The sequence below is a fragment of the Molothrus aeneus genome, chromosome 17, assembly GCF_037042795.1.
Source record: "Molothrus aeneus isolate 106 chromosome 17, BPBGC_Maene_1.0, whole genome shotgun sequence".
In the NCBI taxonomy this organism is placed as follows: Eukaryota; Metazoa; Chordata; class Aves; order Passeriformes; family Icteridae; genus Molothrus; species Molothrus aeneus.
In genome coordinates, this window is record NC_089662.1 from 11,811,198 (window position 1) to 11,838,819 (window position 27,622).

General features: G+C 46.6%; 5 protein-coding genes across 5 annotated transcripts; 4 read left to right on the forward strand and 1 right to left on the reverse strand.

Annotated features, from left to right (window-relative positions):
• The first annotated feature begins 1,714 nt into the window (after positions 1-1,714).
• PRELID3B (PRELI domain containing 3B) lies at positions 1,715-6,773 on the forward strand. Its single transcript, XM_066561338.1, has 6 exons — positions 1,715-1,828; positions 2,435-2,603; positions 2,951-3,040; positions 3,408-3,478; positions 4,005-4,107; positions 4,782-6,773. The coding sequence occupies exons 1-6, from the start codon at positions 1,797-1,799 to the stop codon at positions 4,899-4,901; spliced, it is 585 nt and encodes a 194-aa protein (XP_066417435.1). The 5' UTR covers positions 1,715-1,796; the 3' UTR covers positions 4,902-6,773.
• A 783-nt stretch (positions 6,774-7,556) lies between these two features.
• On the forward strand, positions 7,557-12,118 carry LOC136564029 (uncharacterized). The gene is made up of 2 exons (XM_066561760.1): positions 7,557-7,617; positions 9,930-12,118. Exons 1-2 carry the CDS (start codon positions 7,574-7,576, stop codon positions 10,777-10,779), a joined length of 894 nt encoding a protein of 297 aa, XP_066417857.1. The 5' UTR covers positions 7,557-7,573; the 3' UTR covers positions 10,780-12,118.
• Positions 12,119-13,151: 1,033 nt separating this feature from the next.
• Positions 13,152-14,289, forward strand: ATP5F1E (ATP synthase F1 subunit epsilon). Its single transcript, XM_066561606.1, has 3 exons — positions 13,152-13,282; positions 13,423-13,549; positions 14,152-14,289. Exons 1-2 carry the CDS (start codon positions 13,251-13,253, stop codon positions 13,544-13,546), a joined length of 156 nt encoding a protein of 51 aa, XP_066417703.1. The 5' UTR covers positions 13,152-13,250; the 3' UTR covers positions 13,547-13,549; positions 14,152-14,289.
• Positions 14,290-14,934: 645 nt separating this feature from the next.
• TUBB1 (tubulin beta 1 class VI) lies at positions 14,935-18,945 on the reverse strand. The gene is made up of 4 exons (XM_066561454.1): positions 18,889-18,945; positions 17,353-17,461; positions 17,081-17,191; positions 14,935-16,961 (listed from the first exon to the last, which is right to left on the reverse strand). Exons 1-4 carry the CDS (start codon positions 18,943-18,945, stop codon positions 15,883-15,885), a joined length of 1,356 nt encoding a protein of 451 aa, XP_066417551.1. The 3' UTR covers positions 14,935-15,882.
• A 3,543-nt stretch (positions 18,946-22,488) lies between these two features.
• Positions 22,489-27,433, forward strand: CTSZ (cathepsin Z). The gene is made up of 6 exons (XM_066561383.1): positions 22,489-22,692; positions 23,138-23,301; positions 24,871-25,050; positions 25,637-25,787; positions 25,973-26,135; positions 26,594-27,433. Exons 1-6 carry the CDS (start codon positions 22,556-22,558, stop codon positions 26,705-26,707), a joined length of 909 nt encoding a protein of 302 aa, XP_066417480.1. The 5' UTR covers positions 22,489-22,555; the 3' UTR covers positions 26,708-27,433.
• Positions 27,434-27,622: the final 189 nt, after the last annotated feature.

Below are 27,622 nucleotides of genomic sequence, written 5' to 3' on the forward strand. Positions count from 1 at the left end.
GATGTGCCACTTTTTATTCTGCGGTTACAAATGCGCATTTCATTTTCCTAAAGTCTGGCTGTTTTATTTATAATTGTGTTATTTCTCTTACAGGACAGGTTTATAAGTAGTTCCACACTTGGTATCACTCAGATATAGAAAGCTACTTTAACAAATCTCCTGTTAAAATAGCCTGAAGTTTACATGAGCAAGAACTGCTGAAATCTAGCTCCTAATCTGCACCATATGTTGGCATGCCTCCTTCTTGGAGATGACATTTTGCTTTGCTTCCAGTAGATAACTTTTCTTTTAAAGAAAAAAAAACTGATGAGAGGCTACAGGCAGCCTGATGGATAAGGGATGGATAAGGGATGGATAAGGGATGGATATCTGCTGCAGTGTCCCTGCCTGTTTCAGGGTCACTGCCTTCCACAACTGTGTCATGCTGACACCTCTCAAAATGCTTTGCATTTTTAACATCCTTTGCAAAATTCTCCAGTTGCAAAAATCACTCGGTGGGTATTGAGGTACAGTGGATTTAGAGCTGCCTCACAATCTCCCAGCAGTAACTCTGTCCACTCTGGCAGATCAGCAGAGTTAGACACGTTCAGGAATAACAAGGTGAAGGAGTCAGGGAATATAAAATCAAGACAGGTATGTCCAGCAAAAATTTATTAGCTTAACAGCTCTCAATTAAGTATTTGCTACTGGCTGAACCCGGTATTTCTCATTAAGCAGCAGTTTCTCTGTAACAAAGCTGCTGGTTTATGTTGGGATGCACAGGGGACATTTACTGCCGGTGAGCGCTCCCAGCCTGGCTGGGGTTCCTGGCACGGCCGGCGGTGTCAGCTCCGTGTGATCCGATCAGTTTCGGGGAAGGTTCCCCTGTGCTTTTCCACTGAGGCTATTTCAGTGCGGTGAGGGGCGCACAGAGGTCACTCGGTGCCTGTGCACGAAGCGCTGCCGCTGTTTGTCACCAACACCGCTCGCTCCGAGCCACGGCACTCCGGCACTGACGGGAGCGTGAGCACGAAGCGCTCGATGGCGCCGAGCCTGGCCCGTGGCTGTGTGGGTGCGTCTGGGGCCGTGCCGAGCCTGGCCCGTGGCTGTGTGGGTGCGTCTGGGGCCGCGCCCGCTGCTTTACGAGCGCCGTCAGCGCCGCTGCTCCATCCCCATGACCGGAGGCGCTCGGCAGCAGCCCCAGCGCTGCGGGTTATGAAACCCTTACGAAACCTCTTACAAAACCCGCCGGGCCGGGCAGGGCCGCCGCTCGCGTGACGTCACACCCGCCTGCGCGCCCCCTGCCGGCACAACGAGGGAACTGTCGTGCTGTGACGTCATCGACCACCTGCGGCCGTGCTGTGACGTCATCGGGCACACGCAGGCCCGGCCCCGCCGCGCCCGGATAAGGCGGCGAGGGGCGGCGGGGTCGGGCTGGGCTGTGCGAGCCCTGGCCTGACCGCAGCGCGGCTCACAGACCGCACCCGCCCGTGTTTGCGCGATGGGCGGCGGAGCCGGCGGTGCCACGCCCGGGCGCGCCCTTCACGCCCAGCCCAGCCCGGGCCGGGCCGGGCCGGGCCGGGCCGGGGGTCACGGGCGGCGCCCGGGGCCGCCCCAACCTCACTCCGAATGTCCCCGGCCGGGCACGGCCCCGGTCACGCGGGAGGCGCCCCGTGACGTCAGCGCGGCGCCGCGCGGCGATTGGCGGGCGCTGTCCGCGCAGGCGCGCGCCGCCGGCGGCAGAGCCGGGCCCGCGGAGCTGACCGGCGGCAGCGGCGGCTCCGGAGCGCGGCCGGGCCGGGAGCGGCCCCGCAGCCATGAAGATCTGGACTTCGGAGCACGTGTTCGAGTGAGTGCCGTGCCGTGCGGGGCGGCGGCGGGAGGCGGACAGGCCGGCCCCGAGAGCGGGGGGCTTTTTCCGGCGGGCCGGGGGCTGTGGGGCTGCACCGGGCCAGGGCCGCCCCCGGGCGCTCCGGGCCGCGGCCTCTCGGCTCCTCTGACCTTCCCCCGGGCTGGGGGAGGCTCCCGGGGCCGGTGCTCGGGGCTGCGGAAGCTCGGCAGGGGCTGAACCTTGCGGGGCCAGCGCGCTGCCGGCTCCGAGCGGCGTCCTTGTGCTGCCCCCGGCTCCCGAACACCGTGAGGGCCTGCCCGGTGCCGAGCGCTCCAGACTCCTGTGTTAAAATAATCTGAGGGAGAACTCGTTGGAGGGAAGTAGAAACTTTAATAAATCACTCCAGTATTATGAAAATTGGGATAAAGTGCAGTCTTTTGGCATTGTGTCACAGGGAAAAAAATCTTTTCCAGTTATAACAGAACCAGCACACCCAGTTAATCAGGTATGTTGTGATTTCATGTGCACTGCCCACTCAACGAAATAGAGGTTTTTCTTCAGGGAAGGACACAATCCTATTGCAAGCAGAGTGTGCAACTTGGTGTCCTGCTTGTGTTTGTGCAGTCACCCCTGGGAAACTGTGATGACAGCTGCCATGAGGAAATACCCCAACCCCATGAACCCCAGCGTGGTGGGCGTCGATGTCCTGGACAGGCACGTGGATCCCAGCGGGAAGCTGCACAGCCACCGGCTCCTGAGCACCGAGTGGGGAATCCCGGCCATTGTGAAATCGGTGGGTGTTGTGTCACAGGCCACAGAGGGACACCGCAGGGAGGGGAAGCTCCTGAGCCAGCTGCTGTAATAGATGTGTATCATTTCACAACTGTAATGGTTTAAAAGTTTAATGGCTTAAGCATTAATGTATGGGGAAAGCTTAACAGTGACCTTACAGCCAAATCTGCACCTCAGGCTGCTTCCATCTGGAAAATGAGATCTACCTCAGCTGAATAGCTTTGTTTTAAGCTAAACCCTAACTGTGCTCTCTTGGTGTCTGTTCAATGCATAACCACTGCATTTAAAGGCATGAAGAATTGCAATGGGTTGGTGGAATTGATGCCATCTCTGTTTGCCTGTCCCCAGCTCATTGGTACCTGCAGGACAAGGACGTATGTGCAGGAGCACTCTGTTGTTGACCCTGTGAAAAAAACAATGGAGCTTAAATCCTGTAATGTAAGTAGTTGTGTTTGTGCCTCTCAAATGGAACACACCTTGTACTTATGAAAAGGAAAATCATCTTGAAAATAACTTGAAAATTGCATTGGAATAGTACAAGTTAAAGGTTTAAGTAACGTGGTTAGAGTTGATCAGTTCTGGTTTTCAGGAAAGAGCTGCTTGGCTTTTGGATCTTGTCACTGCTGAAGCTGTGAACACACTGATGAGCAGGAGGAGTTTTGGGGGAGGGGGTGGTGTTAAGAAAAAATGTTTTAAAGCCTCTTGGTGTAGGTGCACTGTGACTGTTTCCTAATCACGTGACATTTTGCTCTCTGTAGTATTCTGTTATTTGTATTAAAGGGTAATCCTGTCCTGTGTTCTACAGATTTCATTTACAAACCTCGTGTCAGTCGATGAGAGGCTTGTCTATAAACCACACCCTCAGGAACCACACAAGTGAGTACCTCCCTGCTCTGAGATTGACTGGATTTTGCTTTGAAAATGTCCCTGGTTTCCCTTGATCAGAAGATGAGGGTTACATGGCTTTTATTTACAGGAAATTGTCTAAACCAGAATTAAATGGACTGTCACTTCATGCAGTGACATTGGTTCTGCTGAGCCCTGGGAGACTTTGTGTCGTTCTGTGCTGGAGTCCAGTCCAGTCTAGTTCAGGGTGTGAATTTGTGTACATCTGCAGTTTATACAGTAACTCCAGATCTGCTGTTTCCACTCTTAACATCCTTCTGCTAAAGATGGAAATGGCTGAGAGACACAAAGGGAGGCTTGGACTTGCCAGACACTCTTGGGCTTAATTTTAGAGGTAGAAGCATAAAGCAATTACACAGTGTGGCAGTGGGTTGTGTTCAGGGGGCAAGAAGTTCTGTGTTACAGAGCAAAGCTGATGAGGGAATGTACTTGTGGGGGAGGAGGGGGTTTCTCTTTTAAACTACTCAGAGTAATTCAGTTTCCTGCTCTGTTTCAGAACCATTCTGACACAAGAAGCAATAATATCTGTAAAAGGTGTCAGTCTCAGCAGTTACCTAGAAGGGCTAATGGCAAACACAATTTCCTCCAATGCTAAAAAAGTAAGTATGGCCTTTGTGTGAAATGTGTGATCACTGGCTAAATGTCAAAGGGAATAAAGATCTCTGGTTTACTTTTTGGCTTTGTCAGCAATCTTAGAAAGGAGCCACATGGTTCTGCTGCCTTTACTGCAGAGACTGAATGCTCAGCATGCTGAACTTACTCTTGTTTTCCTCTTGTGAATGGAGATAAGATAAATTGTTATTGGCAAAGCTCTCTGAATCTTCACTGGAGAAAACATCTTCAAGCAGTGTGACACTGTCATTCTTTTGCTGCCCTCTTGATGCCATCTGTTCATTTTTGCTGTCAGAAAGGATCTACATTCATACAGAATGTATGAATAATCATGTGGGAGCAATGGAGCAGTATTTTAGCTGAGTCTGTCCTCTGGCAGTCCAGAGATACCTTGAGTTCAGCCTGGAGAATGATAAAGCAGGCTGGATAAAAAGTCTTTTGTGGATCATAATGTGAAAACTGCTGATATAAGGATTTGTTGTCATGAAATCAAAGGCAGAACATGTTCAGCCGTACTGCAGTTATTGAAATAACATCAGAGGCATGTATTTCTGTTCCTTCCTCTTTCAACTACTGTGACTTCAGTCATTTTCAGTAAGAATTTAACTGATTGACTTATTCACTAAGATTTATACACTAATAAACTTTCCTTTAACTGCAGGGCCGTGAAGCATTGGAATGGGTAATTAAAAGACTGAATGCTGAAATTGAAGAGTTGGCAGCTTCAGCAAGAGGAACCATGAGGAATTCGATGGCAGCAGCAGCATTTGTAGAGAAATGATAATAGTTCTTAGACCTGTATCACTAATGAGGCTAAACGACCTGCAGCCTCTCTCCAGGCCTAGATACATGTATCCTTTGTTATTTAAAGGATGTGTGTATGAGGCATATTAGAAATTTAATTTGGAGAGAGGCTGGATTTTTCCCGAGGCTGAGGCTCAAAGGCTGTTTAATATATTGGGTCAGCTGGACCGATGAAGAAATAAATTTAAGTGTAGTTCCTGTATTTACATGAACACTAACTTATAATGTTTGCAGATATGAAATAGCCTCATTTAGTGCTGAGGCTGCATATGGTGGAGGACACTGGCATGTTAGGCTAACTTTTATTTTTTGTGTGACTTACGGACTACCTCTTTTGGGACCAAGCCCAAAATTAAGCAGAATGGTTGTTCCAGCATTGTTCTTTTTGTTGATTTTTGACAGTTGTGTGATACAACTTGGTTTAACAGAAAGCTTATTACTTGATGCTTGAAATATAAAAGAATGTACAAAATATTTTTTGATAACCTTTTTAACTTGACTGGTTGAACTAACACGGTACTCAAGTTGTTTTTCAGGCACTATAGGTAAAACATCAAAGTATCTCTTACCTACCTACCAAGACCTAAATCCTGCTCCTAAATGCAACATCAGTGAGCTGGGCATGCAGTACCTTAAAGTCAAATTTTATCTTAAACTTCTGCCACGAGTAGCTCCATTTCTAAAAGCCCATTACATAAAGGTACGATAAGCACAGAGCCTTAAAATCTTGTAAGCTGCTACAGTAGTACGTGTTCACTTCAAAGAACCAATTAAAGACTAAAAAACCTTTGTGAAGGTGGCTGAGGAGATACCTGAACATAAAAGGAAATAATATTTAACAATATACTGTTAAGTTGATCAGAAATAACCTGCCCCATCCAGTGGCTGTTGTGTTGTGCTTCACTTTAACCTGAGTTCTGAGTTCCAGTTCCCTTCACCCTTTGAGCTGATTTGCTCCCAGTCAAGGCCCTGTGCGTTCTCAGGGGTTTCTCTTGGTGGTTCCTGGTGCTGTTGCAGTCACTCCCTGAGGAAGGGAAAGGTCAGCCCTTGGCACGTGCCAGGCTGAGCCCCTGCAGGCTCTCCTGGGCACTTCAGGGTGAGCAGGAAAAGGCAAAGGCACAGCCCAGAAGGAGCTGATGTGGTATTTTGGTGCCCAAGGCTTTTCCTGGAATTTTGTTTCTAAGCTTACAAGTGATTTCAAGGCTCTTGTAGCCTTTATGAACGGTAATGTCACCCTGCCCAGCATATTTGATTTTGCATGCCATTTCTGTTAGATCAAATTGCTTACAGAGCTTATTTTAACAAACAAGAACACTTCCATAAGGTTTGTGCTGGGGGAAGAAAACAGGAATATAGATATATAACTTTTAAAAATTAACTATTCTAAACAGAATATTTTTCTAAACAGAAATGGCTTGAGACTACCTTACTAATTTAAGTCATTGAGGTTTGCCATACTTTTACAGGAGATTATTACAACTGAAATAACATTTCAATTTTAAAAGTGTATCTGAAACTTTTGCAAAACTGTACCATCATTTCTGATGAAAATGCTTAGCTTGAAATTCATTTTATATGTTTGCTCAGCCATTAGCATCGTTTGATATTCTAAAGTCAGTTTTTTCATTTCCAAATTTTTCTGCACTAGGGACTGCATAGTAGAACTCACAGTTTGGCCTTGCACAGAAAAAACCTTACTGTTTAATTTCTACAGGCATTCAACAACTTCTTGAAAGATAATAAATTTCTTTCTTCTATTTTATTTATATGCCTGCATTCTCATTCTGTCAGAGTATGGCTTTCTGTATGTGGTCCTTTTTAAATAAAATTTTGTTTCAATTCTAGCTAATTCCTGAAACTTTCTGATCTATTTGTGTTTTAGAACTATGAGGTGAGTAATCTAAAATGAGAGGGCTGAAGGTGAAGAAATCCATGGAGTGAGTGACTGTTTTTGAGATGCATATCCTAAAATGCACATTCACAGCTGCTGTGGTCTTTTTTGCTTCTTAATAGCTCAGCTTTTCTGCAAAGCTGGCTTAAACTGCGAGCAGATTTCACAGCTTGCTGTGGAGCATCCATGCTGTGGAAAGATTGTCACGGGCTGGGAGCTGTGTTCAGCTTTGCTGCAGCCACTGTGGGCTGCTGTGGGTGGGTGCAGCTCCACGGGGAGAGGGGCAGGGCAGGGAGGCTCTGGGGGTGGGAGGAATGGAGGAAATGGGGAGGAAAAAGCAGCTACAGCTGGAGGAACAGAACTGAAGGGCCAGGAGGAAAGAATTTTTAAAAAGGGGAAAGGGATGCAGGAAGTGGAGGGGCAGAGGTGGAGGAATGTGATGTGAACAGATCAGTGCTGAGGGCTCTGATGGATCCCTGCCCACCAATGGGCACCAGCCCCTGTTCAGCCACAGCTCTGAACCACAAGTGCCAGCCAAGGGTTTGCTTCAAAAAAACCCAGAAAAATTGTAACCACCATTTCCTACAAGATTGCTGATCTGTCTCTTGTGGTCTGTACTTGCATTTGTATTTCCAATAAATGTCAAACATAGTAAACACGAGCACCCACTGTGTGATAACTGCAACATTTCCAATCTCCTGGCCCTGACAGAGCGTTGGGTCAAAGGGAAGGCCAGCAGCCTGCTGAGGTTCACTTGTATGGAAGAACTGAGGAGTGCTGCTGAAGAGCTCGTGTGGAAGCAGTGAGTCACTTTAGAATCCTTCCATTTCTTAAGGTGGAGGTTGTTCTTTCACTTGCCTCAGGATCTGTTCATTTCTATCCTAAATAACTCCATAGCTTTGCTTTACCTGTTGCTGTAGAACTGAATTATTCTAAAGGTAAGGCTACATGTTACAACCAAGCTGAACTCATTGCTTTCCTTAGGAGGACCATGGGCACCAGCTGTGGACAAAATACCTTACATCATGATGCTATTTTGTCATAACCACATTTAAAAAGTAGCACAAGTCATTAACCACATGAAAAGAGGAAGTAATACACAAAATTTTTGAAACTTGAGTGTACCTGAATTCTGCTCTGCAGATCCTGGGTCCTCCTCAGGCCATTTATGCCAGATTTTGTAGAATGGACAGCTGAGACTTGGCTGACAATGCAAAATTATTTTCTTTGAATCCAGGTGTCCAGAAGTTGAAAATTAACATCTTCATCAAGTAACCTTCAAAATACTGTCCTGTCATAGAAAACAGCACAGAACTGAATCTCCCTCTCAAGATTAGAGCTGATTCCAGTCAGGTGTTTGCTGGCACTGTGTGCAGGGCTGTGCTCAGACAGGAGATTTAGCAGGGTGCTGGTGACTTGATTGTCATCAGCATGGCATCATTCCCAGGGGCTGTGCAGCAGATTAGGGTCAGAGCAGAGGGAACAGCAGAGCTTTACCAGCACAGCCCAGAATGGCTTACCCAGGCAGAGAAAGGAGGTAAATCCACAGCTACCCAAGGTAGGAAACGTTATTACTGACCTCTACATTTTGTACAAAGGTGACCATAATTCCACATTTCTTGACAGTGTTATTTCATAGGAAAAAGTGCAGTAACTTCATTATTTTAAATTAAGACAGAAGGAACTCAGTGAAGAGATGATGGAATTTATAGACTGTTGGACACTGGCTTTTTATTGTATTGTAATTTGCCTTTTTTAATTTTTTTTTCTCCCCTGTAAAATACATTTGAGAAAACTTTGAGATTAAAGGTAGTCACAAAGTTGAATTGCTTTTAGATAGCAAGGGATTTTTTAAGGGGTTAATTACTTTTATGTTGTATTAACAGGGCAGCAAGCAAACTTGTCATTTCATCATAAATAATGCATGTTTGGAAAAAGTCATTTGTTTTGCCTTTTGACCTATAAACATTGCACTCTAGAAATAATTGCAACCATGTTGCAACAGCTCTTAAATTACAGCAGCATTATCTGCAAGTGTTAAATATATTCAGGAACTTTTGGGGGTCTTATCAATGGTACATAAGCAGCTCTGTTTTTAGCGTGGCAATTTTTGCATTGTGCTAATTCCCCACGATTGTGATGTTTGCACAGTGAGGCCCCCCTCCAGCTCAGTGGCTGCTCTGCAGACACCTGCCTCAGTCAAGAGGGGACCTGGGTGGGAGTTGCACCCGTGGTGATTAAGTTAAATCCATTACACACTCATCTGCACGTGGGTTGTGTAAGAACAGGGGCAAAGCTGGGGTGTGTTCACTGCAGCCTCCTGTACCTTGCACCTCTTGGTCCATAAAATGTGGCTGTGACGAGGGAAGAGCTTTTTGTGCCTCCCTGTGCTGTTCTGGAGAGGCAGCCACGGGTCTGAGTGCTCTGAGCTTTGCAGCACGGGCTGGAGATGAGAGAAGGCAGCTGTGGATCAGCCTCTTGATCCACTCACACTATAATTAGATGCACCTTTTTGAACTGAAATTTAAGCTGTTCTGTTCCCTTTTTAATCATGTCTGCCTTCTACCACAACTTCTCTTTATGATATTTTTATTAACAATTCAAACTAGCACAAATAAAAGATTATTGTTACTATACAGGTTTTCTATCCAGAGGTATGACAAAAAGGTAACAAAATAAGACCTCTTTTTATCTGATAACAGTTAGAACTGCTGTTGCTGGAATGTGTATTTCTCAGACACAGAATCAGTTTAGCACACTATTAGCTTCCAAAAAGAAATCCTGCACATACTACACAGAAAAACAAATCTGGTTGAGCAAGGACAGACATGCCAGGAGAGAAGACAGAAGACTGACTGCAAGTGTACATGTGATGCTGTACTGGTGCCCTGGAAAGGCACAATGTTCTCAATAATTCTGTGGGCTCCTATTACTGAGCTTTTCTGCACCAAAAGAGAAACTACTGAGACCAAGAGTTTGAATCATTATTTTAAAAAAAAATATTGGGGAGGGGGGTAATGCTGTCTTTTTGTTTTGATGTGATGATAGAGATCTTTTGTTTAAAATGCTCCTTATTTAACACCCATCATGTTGAGGATTTATTTGGCTTTTCAGTGTCATCTCTTCAACCTACCTGGACCTACTTGGTCTCACTTTTTTGGCCTCCCTGGACCCCTCCAGTGCCAAGACTTTAGCCTCCTTGGAACTCTTTAAAATCCCCTTTTCAGATTCATTGGATTTATCCAGTCTGAGCTCTTCATCCTCTGTGGAATTCTCCAGTCTCACTTCTTCATCCTCTCTGGACCTTTCAAGTCTCACATCTTCATTCTCCTCAGACTTCTCCAGTACCTCCTCTTCAATTTCCTTAGAGCTCTCCAGTCTCACCTCTTCAGACTCCTGGGAGCGCTCCAGTTTCTCCTCTTCAGTGTCACTGGACCTATCAAGTCTCACTTCATCAGGCTCCCCGGATCAGTCTGGTGACAGCTCCTCAATCTCTTTGGATCTCTCCAGTGTCACCTCTCTATCCACAGATTTCTCCAGCCCTACTTCTTCACTCTCCCTAGACCTCTCCAGTCTCACTTCTTCGTCCTCCACAGATGTTTCCAGTCACAGCTCCTCAGCTTCCCTGGACTTTTCCTGCACAATCCCTCCATCCTCCCCAGGTGTGTCTGAGTACAGCTCCTCCACCTCGTCGGAATCTCTAGACCTGACCGATTTTAACTATTTCATGTTTCAGCGCTCCTCTGGATTATCTTCATCAGCTCCTGAGGATGTTCCCAACCTCATCTCTGCGCCTTTCCTGGATGTCTCCAGTCTCACCTTCCAGGATGCTTCTCCCCTCAGTCCCTCAGTTTCTCTGGACATGTCTAACCTGACGTCCTTGGTTCCCCCAGACCTGTCCACGCTGACATTCCTGGATGTTGCGAATCGCGCTGCGGCGGCTTCCCTGGATCTGTGCATCTAACCCTGCCCGCCCTCCCCTTCTCCTGCAACCTCCCTCTGTCCTGCCACACTTCTCTCCTTCCTCTGCTCTCTCCTTTCTTCTCTCGCTGAAAACTCCTACCTGAGCAAAGTTTAGGGCTTTACAAAATGTCTCCTGGCATCTAAACTGGGCATGAAAACAGGTCGTGCAAATCTGTAACGGTGCCTTGGAACAGCTGCATAAACATCAATATTTATTCTGGAATTTTTGTAGAGCACAGTTTCTGTCACTGATTGATACCCACTCATGGCTGGTACCTCTCCCAAAGGTTTGGCTTTTTCAGTTCATGCTGAATTTTTATCTATCAAGACCAACAAATAGCAAATAGAGTTAAACGTGTAAGTAATTGCATCCAGGTTGTGTATCTCCATTATGGATTTGTATCAGAGTTAATTTCACAGAATTGCAGGCAGAGGCATACAGAGAGAGAAAATGTGGTGGGAAAAGAAGATTGTAGAGCAAAACTCAGGTGAGAAGTGGGTTAGGGAGAGGAACCAGAGAAGCTGTGGGGCACAAATAGAGAGGCATCTAGCTGGGAAAAAATGTCCAACTCTACTGGCATGATTTTTCTCTGCCAAGCCATCTATGGGGCCTGGGCTGCCCAGGAGGCTTAAAATAATCTTAGTGCTAATTATTTTACCTATCAAATCATCAGATGTTCCCATTAAAGAAGTGCTTGCATGTAACATCCCCTTTCTCAATATATGTAAGTACTACATTACTTGTCTTGTATCAAATATGCTGCTTAAGTAGCACAGAGGGGCTTCCCAAAATCTTTGGTGCTCTCTTGTATATTTTTGTTATCATTGTTATGGCTGGGGCTTTGAAACCAAATATATTTCCTTTCAATGTCACTGGCACCTTTCTGTGTTAAAAGTGCAGAAACATTGTTTGTCATAACAAATATTTTTTAATTCATTTAATTTCTGCAAATTGCAAAGCTTTGCTCCAATATGCCACGTCTGTCACAAAATTAAAATATGTTTCACACAAAAATAAAGAAGAAAACAAATGTATGAAGTAAGAATTGTTTTCTGCCTCGTTTACACTACTGATTTCTTTAAAATTAATTAGGAACAATTGCAATATGTGTATTTAAGAAATTAATCCAAAATTCTACAGGAGCAGAGTTGTTTAACAGTTAAAAAAAAAATACAGATCACTAGTTCAGATCTCACTGGTGTATGCTGGAGACAGACTGACATATCTGGTGAACAATTGTTCTTCTTGTTCTGGTGGCTCTTCCCTGACATTATCGTGTGGGTTGTTAATTGCAAAGGTTCTGGACTAAATGAGATCTCTAATAAAGCTGAAAATTACTCTGTGCTTTAAAAATGGTTTGACTTTGGATGAAAGGAAATAAAGGAGAACAAGACACAAGCACAAAGATTTGTTTAAAAGCCAGTATTTAATCTCCTTAAGTATTTTGTATTAATTATTTAAATGGCCATTAGGTTAGGACCAAATTTCTCACCTATCAAAAATTATTTGAATCTTCTAATAGCTTTTTGCTTATTATATCTGGGAAGCTGACTATTTTTTTCTTTGTGTCAATAGCTTCTAGTTTGCTATGTTGTCTTTTATGGGTTTGTTTAGAGGAAATTATTGAATTTCAGGTGTTTGCATCAACATCCAAAGGAAGCCCATGGGAAGGCACTGTGTCCCATGGGTCAGAACTGTCACAGCCTGGCCACACACAGATCAAAATTAAAACAGTCTGTTTAAAAAACATCACTGGCTCCATATGCTTGTAAAATGGTTTTCTTTTTAATGTGTCATCTAGAAAAAACAGGAAGCAATGGCACAGAGGGGTAAGAACAGATTTAGGTGCAAAAGACACCAATTTAACTTGCTCGGATTCTTCGATTACAACAGGATTTCTGTGGAAGGAGTTAATGTGTAACTAACACAGGGCTCTATAATCAGCCATGAGCCTCACAGAAAACTTGGACTTTAACTTACGTTCTTTAGGTATTTGACATCTCGTGTATTTCTGGCAAATGACCAGCACCGAACCGACTGCCGTGGTTTTGACAGCCAGGCAGGCCCCGGCCGGCCACCGGCGGAGGCGGGAGGCTCCAAGGCCGGGAAGGGCACACACGGGGGCCGCCATGGAGCCGCCATGGCCCCGCCCACCGCCCCTCACGACCCAGCCCGGAGCCGCCGTGGCCCCGCCCAGCGCCCCTCACGGCCCAGCCCGGAGCCGCCATGGCCCCGCCCACCGCCCCTCACGGCCGCGGGGCCGCCCGGGCCGAGGGGAAGGGGCGGGGCGAGCCCGTAGCGCGTCAGGCGGAAAGGGCGGGAGCCGCGCCCCGGAACGGAGCTCTCTGATTGGTCGCTGGCAGAGGCGCGCGCCCGCGAACGGCGGCGCGCGTGGGCGGTTCCCGCCTGCTGATTGGCCGGCGCGCACGTCCCCTGCGGCGCGCGCTGACCTTGCCCGCGGAGCCGCAGCCATGGTGGCGTATTGGCGACAGGCCGGGCTCAGGTACGGCCGCGGCGGCGGCCCCGCTGTGAGGGAGCGCCTGGCGGGGTCACGGCGGTGCCGGGGGAACGCGGGGTTGGGGCGGGGGAGGCGGCTTTGGGGCCGGGCCCGGGTCTCACCGCCTTCTATCCCCCCGGCCGCAGCTACATCCGCTACTCGCAGATCTGCGCCCAGGCCGTGCGGGCCGCCATGAAGCCGCAGTACAAAGCGGAGGCGGAGAGGGCAGCGGTGGCCACGGTGAAAACGGTGAAACCCAAAAAGGAATGAAATGTGAGTGGGTGGGGTGGGCTGGGTGCGTGGCTGGAGCTCTGTAGGGCGAGAGTGGCGTTAGCGATAGTCTGTGACTGCTGAGTCCATTAATCCCCAGTATCTGGGGATAATCGGCTCCGTTTCCAGGCATGGGAGGGAGGGATTGCGGCTGGTGAGAGGCGAATGTGCGCGGGTGTTTGTGAGCTGGTTGCGGGTGGGATGGGAACAGCCTGATCCCATCAGTGAGGTGAGACGGACTGGCTGTCAAACCCCGCATTGAACCTCTTGGGGGTTGGTCAGTCTTGTTATGAGCTTACACAGAACAGCTGCGGCTCTGTAGTGACACTCACAGGTTTCTCTGTGATTTTCACGTTTCATACTTGCTAAGCCAGGAGACAGCCTCTCTGAACTGCTCCTTCCCCTGATCAGCAAATTCGTTATGTGGGTTATCTGCTCCCTGTGAGACAGATGCTGCTTGTACCTTTATTTGTGCCATCCCATACATCACAAGCAGCTGAAATATTTCCTGTTCTGGATAGAACAGCTTCTGTTCCTGATCTGAGGTTACCTTTTGTTTAAAATGTACCTTGAATTGAGTAATTTGTATTTTTAATTTCTTGTAGGAGCTGATCTGTGGTGAATAGCAGCAAACTGCAAAGCTGTAGGCGAGCTCAAGACTGCAGTGTAATGTCATCACATGAACTGTAGAACTTGCCTGTGTATGTAAATTGATATGCTAATAAATGTAATTTCTGAATGTGTGGAAAGTGTAGTTCCTCTTGAAACAAAGTTTCTGTTCTGCAGAGACATTTACTTTTCAGTTCTGTTAAAATAAAAAGCTGCTTTTAGCACAGTCTGGACATTCAGTAGCAGCACTGTTTATTTTTAAGCCAAATCTCTTTTTGGGTGTCATGCTGACATTTCAGGTACATAAATGAGTGAGAGATTTGATTCCTGTTTAAAACTTTTCTGCCTACTTCATTTAAATGATTACTTTGGAAAAAAGTCCTGGCTAAAAGCTGTATAAACAGAGAATGTAGCATATAGATAGAAAACTGGAAGCAGGATAATTGTGCCATGGATGTGCTGCTGGAGATCCAGTCTCCAAGTCTGAGACACTGAGTAGTGAATCAGGAATTGGGAGAGCTGGTTGTCATGTAAGAGGTGGGGAAGGAGACACAGGAATCTGAATTGTTTATCCTGCATTTTCCTGCTGCTGTGTGTCCTCATAGCAGGGATGACACTGTCCCACTGCACAGGAGGATTTGCTTCAGGTTCCTTCACCAAGACTGAACTCAAACATGAGGCATTACTTGCATCAGAGTACAACAAACCTTTTCATATAAGAGTATAACTAATTTAATTCAAAGTTAGTTCTTGCAAGAATAAACTATGGGGGTTTGTCTATCAAATGTTTCAAGTATAAAACTTTTCATAGAATGGTATATTATCTTTATTTAAAATAATATTATAAATACGTTAAGTAGGCAGCTGTGATGGCAAGAAAATTTTTTCACTGAAGGCAAAATAAGATTTTGTTTTAGTGACTGCCATAGAATTTATATTAACAAACTACAAACCATTCTATGTCATTTTTGTTGTACTGAATGTTTGGGAAAAAAATTTACAGTAGTTAGTACCTAGGAGAAAAACACCACACCAAAAGTTTTACACAATGTCACAACTTAGTGTGCTAATATAACTCAACCTGTAGTTAGAAATAGAAACAAACCACACCATGATAATGAGTACAAGCTCTGCAATAATATAAGCCAGCAATGTGATAAAACAATTAGAATACTTATAAAATAAGAATGTGCATATTCAGTCATTTGCCCCCTGTTGTTTCTGCAGATCTACATCAGTCTGTGGAGCGATAAAAGAGTCACTGCCTTTGGAGGCCTCAGAGATGTGCACATGATCCTAAAACAGTAACAAGTTCACAGTCAGCAGGGACTGTGTTTACCTGAGAATAAATAAATGTGATGAGCTGACAGCACATTTTGCTATTGCTTAAGATGCTGATCTATATACACAGGCCCAGTGGCTGTATAGTACATTCAGTATCTGGTGATTGTGTTCTAAAAGTGAATCCATTTACAGGCAAGGCTGGTGTGAGACAATGTGTCCTCATAGTGGATTGGTCTGGGGAGAAATTCCATCCCAACAGTCGTTCAAGACAGTAAAGCAGAGCTGCCATGAATTTCAAAAGCACTGTGTTGTAATATCAGATACACTTGGCCAGATGCACAGAAGTTCTGAAGAAATGTGTTATTTTGGGTATGCAGATGATGGCTATTGCTTTGTCTTTAGTGAATGTGAACAGGCTCATTTGGAGAATGTTTTGATTCTTTTTACTCTGCTTCCTTTTCTGGCTTGGCTTCTGCTTCCACTTCTACCTCTTCAAACTCCTCCACATCTGCAGTGGCATCCTGGTACTGTTGGTACTCAGACACAAGGTCATTGGTGTTACCTTCTGCTTCAGAAAACTCCATCTCATCCATGCCTTCCCCTGTGTACCAGTGGAGAAAGGCTTTCCTCCTGAACATGGCCGAGAACTGCTCGGACACCCTGATGAAGAGCTCCTGGATGGCCGTGTTATTGCCAATAAATGTGGCTGCCATCTTCAGCCCTCGCGGTGGGATGTCACACACGGCCACTTTCACGTTGTTAGGGATCCACTCCACAAAGTAGGAGCTGTTCTTGGTCTGGACAGACAGCAGCTGCTCGTCCACTTCCTTGGTGGACATTCTGCCCCTGAAGATGCAGGCGACGGTGAGGTAGCGCCCGCGGCGGGGGTCGCAGGCGGCCATCATGTTCCGGGCGTCGAACATCTGCTGGGTGAGCTCTGGCACCGTCAGGGCCCGGTACTGCTGGCTGCCCCGAGCTGTCAGCGGGGCAAAGCCGGGCATGAAGAAGTGCAGGCGAGGAAAGGGCACCATGTTCACCGCCAGCTTCCGTAGATCTGCGTTCAGCTGGCCGGGGAAACGCAGCGAGGTGGTGACGCCGCTCATGGTGAGGGACACCAAGTGGTTGAGGTCCCCATAGGTGGGATTGGTGAGCTTTAGTGTCCTGAAGCATATATCATACAGAGCCTCGTTGTCAATGCAGAAGGTTTCATCCGTGTTCTCTATCAGCTGGTGGATGGAGAGGATGGCGTTGTACGGCTCCACCACCGTGTCGGACACCTTGGGCGAGGGCACCACGCTGAAGGTGTTCATGATCCTGTCGGGATATTCCTCTCTGATCTTGTTGATGAGGAGTGTCCCCATGCCTGAGCCCGTTCCACCACCAAGGGAATGGATGAGCTGGAACCCCTGAAGGCAGTCACAGCTCTCACACTCGTTCCTGACCACATCCATGACATTTTCAATCAGTTCAGCACCTTCTGTGTAATGGCCCTTGGCCCAGTTGTTGCCAGCACCTGAATTACCTGTGAATAGAATTACAGAAAGAACAATCCCAAAGTTAGCAGGAGAATTTTTGAAGGACTTCCAGGGCCCTTTTGGGACACTGCCTGCAGTCAGTTTGCTGGCAGTGTGCTGTACATACCATGGATAAAGTTGTCAGGCCGAAAGAGGGGCCCGATTCTGCTGGACCGGACACTGTCCATCGTCCCAGGCTCCAGGTCCACCAGGATGGAACGGGGCACATATTTATGGGCTGGAACAAACAAAATTAATGCAAATAATCACTGCTAGTGGTCAAAGAAACAGGCTTACAATGCACTCTGGACAGTCCAGTCCACCTAGGGTGGTTTAGGCTTTTTGTGGGTTTTTTAATTACTTATTTTACCCTCCCTGTTGGCTCTGCTGAGCACTTACAATAAGCCTCATTGAAGTACACGTTAATTCGCTCCAGCTGCAGTGGTGAATCCCCACGGTAGTTCCCAGTGATGTCAATGCCATGTTCCTCACCAAGCACCTCCCAGAACTGCAAAAGGAAAGAGGTACAACACGCTGAGAATGATTTATTGATTTTCAGCACCAGCTCTGGGAGCTGTGCCTGAAGCAGGGGATGCTCTGCCATTTACGTACCACATCAGAACAGGGATCCTTCTCTACCCCTCCCAAATAAATTTGAGGGAAAAGTTTAGCAGACTATTTATGCTGCTTAGCTATGACCTGTGCACTAATAGGTGGAGGCCCTCAATTTGTTCTCTTTATAGTAAAAGGGAATTGATGTTAGTTTAAATAACAGTTACTACTTGGTATGAGCTTAACAAAAAGGTTGTGAGGGTGTGGATTAGGGAGAGTTGCTTTGAGTCCTGCCATGCACAAATGGGACCATGGCACAACAAAGCTGGCACAGGCAAATTTCTACGTGAGCAAGCCTTTCCTCAAACAGCTGCTGGTCCCAAATGTCCTATCTTGACACTCATATGGATGTGCTCTTGTGCTGGGCTCTTATCTGGGCAGCAGCCACAGCAGTGTTCAAGCAGACACACCCACCCACTGTAATGACCAGGCTATTCTAATATTAAAGCTCTCCTGGGTTAGCATCCAGTCCCATTTTGAGTGTACAAATACACCACTGTCAACAGGTGCACGTTCCATGCTTCATGTTCCATTAAAAGGAATCAAGGTTAGGCATGGGAGAAGGGAGGAAGAGCACAGCAGAACAATCTCTCAACTATCCCATGTCTTAAAAGACCTCCCAGCCCAAACTAGATAATTTTGGACAACTTCCTACTTATCAATTAAAGAAAAAAAAAGAAAGTATGGACATCACACAGCATAGTAATTGAGGGGTAATTTTACTCCTAGCCCAGAAAGTCAGCAATAGTGACTACTCCCTATGTCACAGCATGCCAGTGTTTGAGCTACACAAAAATACTCCAAATGACACCTCTCTCTCTCAGGAGGCCAGTGACACTTTGTCGTTCTACACTCTAACATAGGTTATGCTGTTAATATGATCCCATATGATCTTTAAGACCCCTTCCAACCCAAGCCATTGTATAATTCTGTGATATTTAAGAATAAAATGTGGCAGAACTACTGCATGACTGAACTAAAGTACCAGCAATACAACTTCACAGCCCTGGAATTACTGGCTCTGTCACTTGCCCCAGTATCTTGCAGAGTATGTGAGTTCCCCTGGGAACAGAGTCCCAGCAGGAATGCTCTGGTGCACCTGTAATCCCTGGGCCAGTTATTGCAAATGAACATTAACCTTAAAGGAACAAATCCAGCTTTTGCCTTTCATACAAAATACTCCTCATGTTCCCTGCTAACATGCCACGCTTCCCCCCACTGAGTTACAAGGTAATTGTCCCCCCAGAAGTCCCCATCCATTGATGATGTGTGACCTGCTACCTCTGATCTCCTGCTGATAATCAGTGTTAAAAGAGACCTTACCTTGGATCCAATTTGGTTCCCACACTGGCCAATCTGCAGGTGCACGATTTCACGCATTTTGTGTGCCTCAGACCTGCCGGTGGCTACGACCTCACCCAGGCTCTGCAGCTCCCCAGGACGAGCCCTGTGCCTGCTGCTCTATCAGCTACACCCAGCACAGCCCGGCCCAGGGGCCCTTTTATACCCCAGGGAGTGTCACTGACCCAGCCAGGGGAGTAGCCAGCCCCAGGCTCTGCACCAGGAGCCCGGGGCCCCTTCCCTGCCTGGGTGCAGGCAGAGCAGCACAGGTGCAGCACCTGTGCCTTGGAGAGCAGCACTGTCACATGCACCTCTTCCAGCATAAATGTGCATATTCTGTTTGTGGTGCATTATTTTATATTAAACATAATATATACACAAATATATGTGCATATGTAGAGATTATAGCCCAGAGTGAGTGATCTTAATTTATTAAGCACATGTGCTTCTGCTACATAATTTAAATTTTAGCATCATATGAGTCATAGAGGACAACACCCATAATAAAAATGGTAACAACTTGTGAGCAGGATTGCAAGGCAAACTCCAGTTCACTAACAAGCATAATTCCTGATGTTTGACTGTATGAAGGAGGGGAACAGGAGCAGGAACAAAAAATACTTTGTAACACATAAAAATAACACTGTACCCTCAGTGATGCATGGTCCTTTAATACTTCTAGGAACCCATCATATTTAGCCAAAACTTGAATTAACTTGTGACTAACGTGCACAGTTAACTCTCTTTCTCTCCCTTCAGGAAATGAAGGGAGAAGAAATACAGCATTTCTAATATTTCTTAATTTCTTATATCTCAGATGTGCTTCAGAACTTGCCAGGAAAATGCTAGAGGTGAAAACCCCATTTCACTGAAGTTCTCTGAAGTGAACTGTAACATTCAAGTGAAACATCTCCCTGTGCTGAAGGAAACGCTGTGAGGCAGAACCAAACACAGCACAGTCATGTTTGGCTGCTGATAACCAGCACCAGTATCACTGAGCAGCAGAAACCCAGGGTAAAATGACTTGTGGAAGCCTAGAGCAGTTTCATGACATGTCAAATGACTGTCACTGCCTTGCAAGTGTTCTTTTTAAGGATGGGGAAAGGAACTATAATTTGCAAAGCACCTTAAAACTATTCAGCATGAAATGGTGACAGAGGAAGGGCTTGACTCACTGAATGTAACTACTTGACCACTTTATGGGTTGCTAGAGATAAGGGATTTCTGAGCTTCCACATGGTTCCAGAAGAAAAATCAGCTTATTCCAGGCTTCCCCTCCACTTGATGACTTCCACTTCTCCCACCAGCCAATGAAGGAACACACAACTGCTCCTGACACAGAGCTCAGCACCAGAAGTGCATTTAAAAAAGATAGAGAGCAAATATCCATCATCCTCTGCCATGCTATGAACATACTGCTTAGGGAGTAATAAAAGGAAGACTTCAAATGCAGGAAGATTCATTTTGTTTCCTTAAAACACAATCATTTTATCATTTTCAAAAGGTAAGTATTCTCTAAGCCATTCAGTTTACCCACACAAAATGTTCTGTTCCATTGCCACATTGTCAATATTTTCCACAATAGCTTTGGATATTGTCTACAATTCCCTAAGAAAGTTCTGAAAAGGTTACTTGGACATTTACTTAAAAAGCATATCTCATTTAATTTATGCACATTTTGTACTTGTTTTCTCCAACCATCTTTAGCTAAGAGCAGTAATGCACATCTGAGTTGTGTATTCAACTGCTGCATTTTGAATAGACATTGATACAATGTCAATAACAAATACTAAATAAATACAATATAAAATATAAAAAATATATTAATTTATAAAAAATTAAATTCATATAAATGAAAAATACGCAATGTATTCACAATAGACACAACTTAGGAAGAGGCTGAAGGTGCTAATTCACTGTCCAAAAAATTTGACAAAATAATTTCAGCAATAAATAAATTCACTGAGCAGATCTCACAAGGAAAGGGGGAAAAGGGAAGCAAAAGAAATATGCAGTCACTCAATAGGGGTTTTTCCTCTTGCTGAAAATAGCTCCCTAGAATCATGTGCCTCCTCTGAAGGGCTTCCTTATAGAGCCTTAAACATTCTGGCACATGACACCAGGCAGCTGAGACGCTTTGTGGGCTCGGGCCTCTTTTCCCTCTCCTCCCCATCTGCATTTCTGTGAACCTCAAGTCTGACTTTATCCAAGCCTGGCCTAGGAGGGGCTGTTCCTGTGGAGGTTCAGCTGCAGTCCCTGCTCAGCCCAGAGAAGCCCCAGGCCTGTTAACACCCGAGGGACTCCCAGCACTGCCATGGCCCATGTGCAGCTGCAGATTAGCAGAGAGAGGTGCTGGGAGAGAGGGGCTGAGCTGGATGGGCCGGCTCACAGGCACTTTGGCACTGGGGAGATTAGGAGCAGCCTGGCACTGGGCACAGCTAGGGCAGCTGTCCCACTGTGGCCATTATCAGGCTGCCACTGCTCCCAGATACCACAGCCCTGCTGATGGGCTTGAGCTGAGACCACGGAGACACAAGGCTTTTGTGGTTGCTGGGCTATTTGTTGTTGGTTTTGTTTCCTTGGTTGATTTTGGGGGTTTTTTAACACTACCCCCAATAAACATGCATGTGCAAGGAGGCATTCTGGGATAATCTTTTTTAATGGCTTGCTTGGGAGGAGCTGGCTTTTCAGAGTAGTAGAGAAGATTGTTGAGAGGAAAGCCTATTCAGTTTGAGATAAGCATGGCTACAAGGCATCAGATTATTTTACAGAGATCTATGAATGGCTACCAGACGAGCTGATGCAAGTCTTAACTAACCTGGGCTTGCTGAATCACCCTTAAGAATGATACCAAAACCACTGCATTCAACTCACAGGCTCCATTTGTGCTCTGCTCCTCCTTTTGTTCTCTGTGCCTCAGTTTCTTTATTCATAGTGTGGAGCTAATAAACCTCAGGTCCTCTACAAAAAGTGCTGAAAGCCAAGGAAGAGAAGCAAGGAGGGGAGAACTGTCTGTGGTTTACTAAACCGGTTTATCAAACATGAAAACTTCTAGCTAATGTATGCAAAAGAGACTGATAATCCATTCACACAGTCCCTAGAAGCTTCTGCAGGAAAATTAGAAAACTATTTTTACTATTGACTAAATCTTCTAGCAAATAATAAAGAACCTTCAGATATTCAAACCCTAAGGAGCAGCCTAGAAAATGGACACAGGCCTGTGCCCCTTTGCTAATTGTAGCATTAAAGGGCTTGAGAAATCCAGAACTTGGGACTAGGGAAAAAAACAAGAACCAAACAAAAAAATCCAGTCACAGTCGCTGGCCACAGTCTAGCACAATGCTGAGGTGTTAGGCCAAAGGTGAAGAAACCTGTGACAGGGCCTGTCCCAGATACAATCACAACCCATGTGACTGAATTTTTGAGCTGGAAGCGTCACTGGGGGCTGGGGCAGCGGGATCTGAGTTCGTTCCTCATCCCCAGGAGCTCCCTCGGACGCGCTGAGGCGGCGCCGAGGAGGGCGCGGGGCCGGCCCGCAGTCCCCGCCCGCCGCAGGTGAGCCCGGCCCGGCCCGGCCCGGCCCTCCGCTCCTCCCCTCCGCTCCCGCCGCCCTCAAACCCCGTCGCCCGGCGGCCGCCGCTGTCCCAGCATGGCCCCGCCGCTCCAGCCCCTCATCGCGCTCCTGCTGCTCTGCGGCTGCCTCTGCCCGCCCGCCCGCGCCGGGCTCCACTTCAGGGAAGGGCAGCACTGCTACCGCCCGGCCCCACGCAAGGCGCCCGGCCTCAGGTGCGCTTCGCTCCCGTGTGCCCTCCCGGCCCCTCACGGCTCGCACGGCCGAGAGGAGCGCTGGGGAGGGCTGGGCGGGCACAGCCGGGGCTCGAGGGTGCCCGGAGGGGTTCAGGGATTTCGGGGGTGCCCGGGGGATTCGGGGATTTCGGGGATGCCCGGGGGATTTCGGGGGTGCCCGGGAGTGGTTCGGGGGCTCCCGGGGCCGCTCCGGCCGTGCCGGGGTCCGGGGTGGGGGGGGGCGGTCACGAGACGGCGGGGCCGGATCGGTCACGTGACCCCGGCGGACACTCGCGGGCTCGTTGTGAAACTCGGTGAAATCCGTGGGGTTTTTTTGCCTTTTTTCCTTATTTACTTTTTATTTTGTTTTTTTTTTTAAATAACACCCGCCCGTCCTGCTCCCGGGGGATGCCGGCGCTACCTCCTCGTCCCGTCCCCCCCGCAGGACCTACCCCCGCCCGCACGAGTACTTGGACGTGTCGGCGCTGCCGCAGAGCTGGGACTGGAGGAACGTGAATGGGGTGAATTACGCCAGCACCACTCGGAACCAGCACATCCCCCAGTACTGCGGCTCCTGCTGGGCCCACGGCAGCACCAGCGCCTTGGCAGGTACCCTCGGGCTCCCCGCTGCAATCGGGAGTGTTTGGGAAGCAAAGGAAGTTTAGATTCAGGGTACTGACAGCTGGTATAGGGTGCTAAATCACTGCAGGAACTAACGCAGCAAAACCGAGGCTGACATGTCTGTGAATACACCAGAACAGTGGGAATGCCCAAGCTGAAGGCAAGGAGGGTTGGTTTCAGTAGGAAAAGCAACTAGAGTGAGGCTGTCTCCACCTCATCCAAAGGCAGCAAGGGGAGAGCACTGGTGTGCGGTTAAAAACCTTCTTTGCAGAAGGAATGTGGCCATAGCTCCTCCCAAACTGCTCTTTAGATCCTGGGGTAAGGTTTCTGCCCTCCCCCCAGAGGTGTGGCAGGAGATGCAAAAGAGTTGTGAGGTCTCTTGGTACCTCTCTACAGCAGGGGCTCTCCAGCCATGCTGGCCATGAGGAAATGAAAGGAGATGCCTCTTGTGGGGTATTTGCTGCAGGAGCCCTGTCATTGCATGACCACCACAGCAGACACGAAATCTGATTTCAGCCTTTTTCTTAGTCAAGGGGAAGTAGTGGTTTGCTACAGATGGAGAAGTAGTGGCTCTAGAGAGAGTGCATGATTTGCATGCAACAGCTTCGTGCTGGAGAAGCAGCACTTGCACAGGGAGGCTGTAGGAAAATTACCTGTGAAGAGGAAACTGGGGAGAAGGGGGCAGATAATGCAGGTGTGAGCAGACAGCAGGAGTCATGCAGCATACAAGGAGGTGGACAGGTATGACACCTGCCAGGATGGAGTGAAGTACTGGGACAGTAAAATACAGCAGCTTGCAGGAAGATTAGGCTGGGATGATAGCTCCCTGTTCTGTCAAGTTTATTTGAATGTTGTTGGTACTAATAGGATTTAAAGTAACTACAGTCGCATCAGTTAAGACTGTTAATGCAGAAAAGCAGTTTATAAATACTCGTCAGGAAGCTTTTCCGCCAAGTAAGCTTCTTGTGTCTGACAAAAGAAGGCAGCAGGGTGGTGGTGCCTGTCTGAGATGGCAGGATAACAGTGAGATGCTGGTGTAACAGCAAGGAGATAACTCTGAAAGCTTTCTCCTGCATTTAGACTGTCTCACAGAGCCAGCAGCCTGGGCTCCATGGGCTTATGTTTATGCATGGGCTTATACATAAATCTCTACTCCTCTAAAAGATGATGCTCAGAGCTGTTTTTAGATGTGAATTTGAAAACTCTTTGCTGTCAAAGTCAGGAAACAGATCTGGAAGTTTTCAGAAGCTGTGTCTTGAATTAAAAGAGGTCTAGGGCTCTTCAAGGCTTTAGACAGATCTTACTCATCTCCATGTTTTTGCTGAGTTTTTATTGGAAAAACCCCTCCTAATGGAAACCCACAATAATAGCTCAGCTTCTGGTTTGAATTAGGTCATGCTGTGTTCCTCACTGCAGACAGCAGAGCCTTTCCAACCACAAGTGCTGCTGTCTGCAACCAGTGGCAGGCTCAATGAAGAGGAGACAGTTTCAAAAGCAGTTGCAATGTGTAGCCACCCACGTATTCCAGCAGCAAACCCCAGTTTCTTATCCTTCCAGACCGAATCAACATCAAGAGGAAAGGTGCCTGGCCCTCGGCCTACCTGTCTGTGCAGAATGTCATCGACTGTGCCGACGCTGGCTCCTGTGAGGGCGGGGACCACTCGGGGGTCTGGAGGTACGCGCACGACCATGGCATCCCCGACGAGACCTGCAACAACTACCAAGCCAAGGACCAAAGTAGGATGGCTCTGCTTTGCTCTAGGATTTCTTCCCAGGTTTAGCAGATCTTGGTGTATTTTTAAAAAAAAAATGTTTTGGGTTTTCAGAGTACTGGTTCCTGCTGTTTGACTGACAGAACAGGTTTTCTTTACGGGCCTGTGTGTGTTTCCTGCTCCAGACAGACAGTGTAGCACTAAATCATGCTCAGGCAAGTTTGCACAGCTGAATTGTTTTAACTTAATCTCTTAAATCTGTGACACACAATCTCTAGTGTACTGAAATATTTACAAGTGTCACCTCAAGCTGAACAAAGAAGAAATTTAACCTTTGGTCATGTATGACTGCAATGGTTTCTCTGTGTCCTCAACAAAGTATTTATACCTGTGAAGTAAAGAACAGTAAGTGGTGATAAAAGGGACTTTAAATGTGGTTTCCAGAAAACAATTGAGTTCACCAGAGAGAATATGTATTAATAATTACTCTGAAGTTATTAATATCTGCCTCAATTATATTATGAAAGCTCAGTGTCCTAAAATCCCTTCACTTGAAGAAAAGCACCTTCCTGCAGATTACCTCCAGGGGTAATCTCACGTTTTTTTTCCAGAGTGTAAGAAGTTTAACCAGTGTGGAACTTGTGTCACTTTTGGAGAATGCCATGTGATCAAGAACTACACTCTCTGGAAAGTTGCTGACTATGGGTCTGTCAGTGGAAGAGAAAAAATGATGGCAGAAATCTACACTAATGGACCAATTAGGTAAAAAAAAAGATACATGAAACTCCATGTACATTTTCACTCTAGCACATGTCAGCAGCTCTGCTCTGACATGCAGACTTGAATTCTGAGATCAGAATTCAAAATACAAGAAAACCAGTTGGTTTTTAGGCAGGCCCCTGCCCTGATCCCCTTGTATGAAACCTCCTCTCTCTGTTTTCTTGCAGCTGTGGCATAATGGCTACAGAAAAGCTGGATGCCTACACAGGGGGGCTATACACAGAGTACAACCCCTCACCCACAGTGAATCACATCGTGTCTGTGGCTGGCTGGGGAGTGGAAAACGGGACAGAATATTGGATAGTCCGGAACTCCTGGGGTGAGCCCTGGGTAAGGAGACATGGCAACACACTTTGGGCTTGGGAGGGTGGGGTTTGTCACTGCAAAACTGCAGCCTGTGGATAGAAAACTGAAACTGGCTTTGAACCAGACTGCCAGTTTAAAAATGACAGCCAGCCAATCTGAAGACAAGGATATTTGGAAGTTATTTGAGTAAAACTTTCAGCTCTATCCCAAATTCTGCCTTTCAAGGATGTGCAGCTCCTGTTATGGGCAACTGGAAATTGCTATTGGTTGTAGGCAAAAATCCAGTCATGTACCTGGACTGGATGAGTGGGATGTAAATTCACCCCAGCAGGTTGCCCCATGACTCCAGGGCTGCACTTCAGCTTGAGTGAATTCCTCCATTCACCTCAATCACTCATATTTGGCAGACAGAACAGACTCACCAACACACAACTTCTACAGCTGTGTTTCCTAATTTACAGTGCAAATTAAATCCTTTACAGGGTGAAAGAGGGTGGCTGAGGATTGTGACCAGTGCCTACAAGGGTGGAAGAGGAGCAGACTACAATCTGGCTATTGAAGAGGACTGTGCATATGGAGATCCTATACTGCCTTGATTCTACATGGTACAGCTTTGTGTTTGGGTGCTTTGGGAGCTTCCCAGCACAACCTCCTCTTGTTTAAAGAAAATAGCCTAAGACTCCTTCACGGTTCTGAAAAATTAGTCCAGATGCAACACACAATGCCTTCAAAAAATACAGAACTGCCCTAATTTTATTTACACCTTGAAGTAATTCACCCATGAAGGAGTTGTCTACCTTAATGCACAGTATTAAAATCACACTGACTGCATCACAGGACCTGTACATGTAAATATCTATTTTTTTAAACATAAATCATGTAGATGTACTGGAAAAGTGTACTCAATATTTGGGTCTAGAGCTTCTTTTAAATTCTTTGACAGTACTGACCAAATATGTTGCAATGATGCAAAAGCCATGATAATCTGGACGTGATAAATCAAAAATATTGAACCTTGTTTGCTTGACCTCCTGGTGAAACAGTGGTGTTGGAATTGTTCAATAACCAAGTGCTTTTATCCACCAAAATTATGAAATGGGAATTACTTTAACCAAAAGACAGTCTAAACACTTCTTACTTAATTAGTCTTGTCTTTGCTCAAATTTCTTGCTTTAATATGTGACTGTGCCCTTTTTCTCCTAAAGATGCAAAACATAAATTGCCATAACCCTGAACTCCTCACTAATATGACAAATCAGTGCCATATCAGATGTTACTGCCTGGCATTGCTAACTGCTTTAATAAACAGACTTTTTCTCTTACATGACTGGGTCTTTATTATAAGAGCTTATTAATAGAGGTGTGTGGTTGTCTCCACCTGGATGGTGCTGCTGTCATTGGCCTGATGAACAATTTCATACAGCAAGGATGCTGGCTCAAACAACAACTGGGTATGAACACAGCACTGATCACAGCATCACAAAGGGTTTAACAAGTTAAAATCATCTACA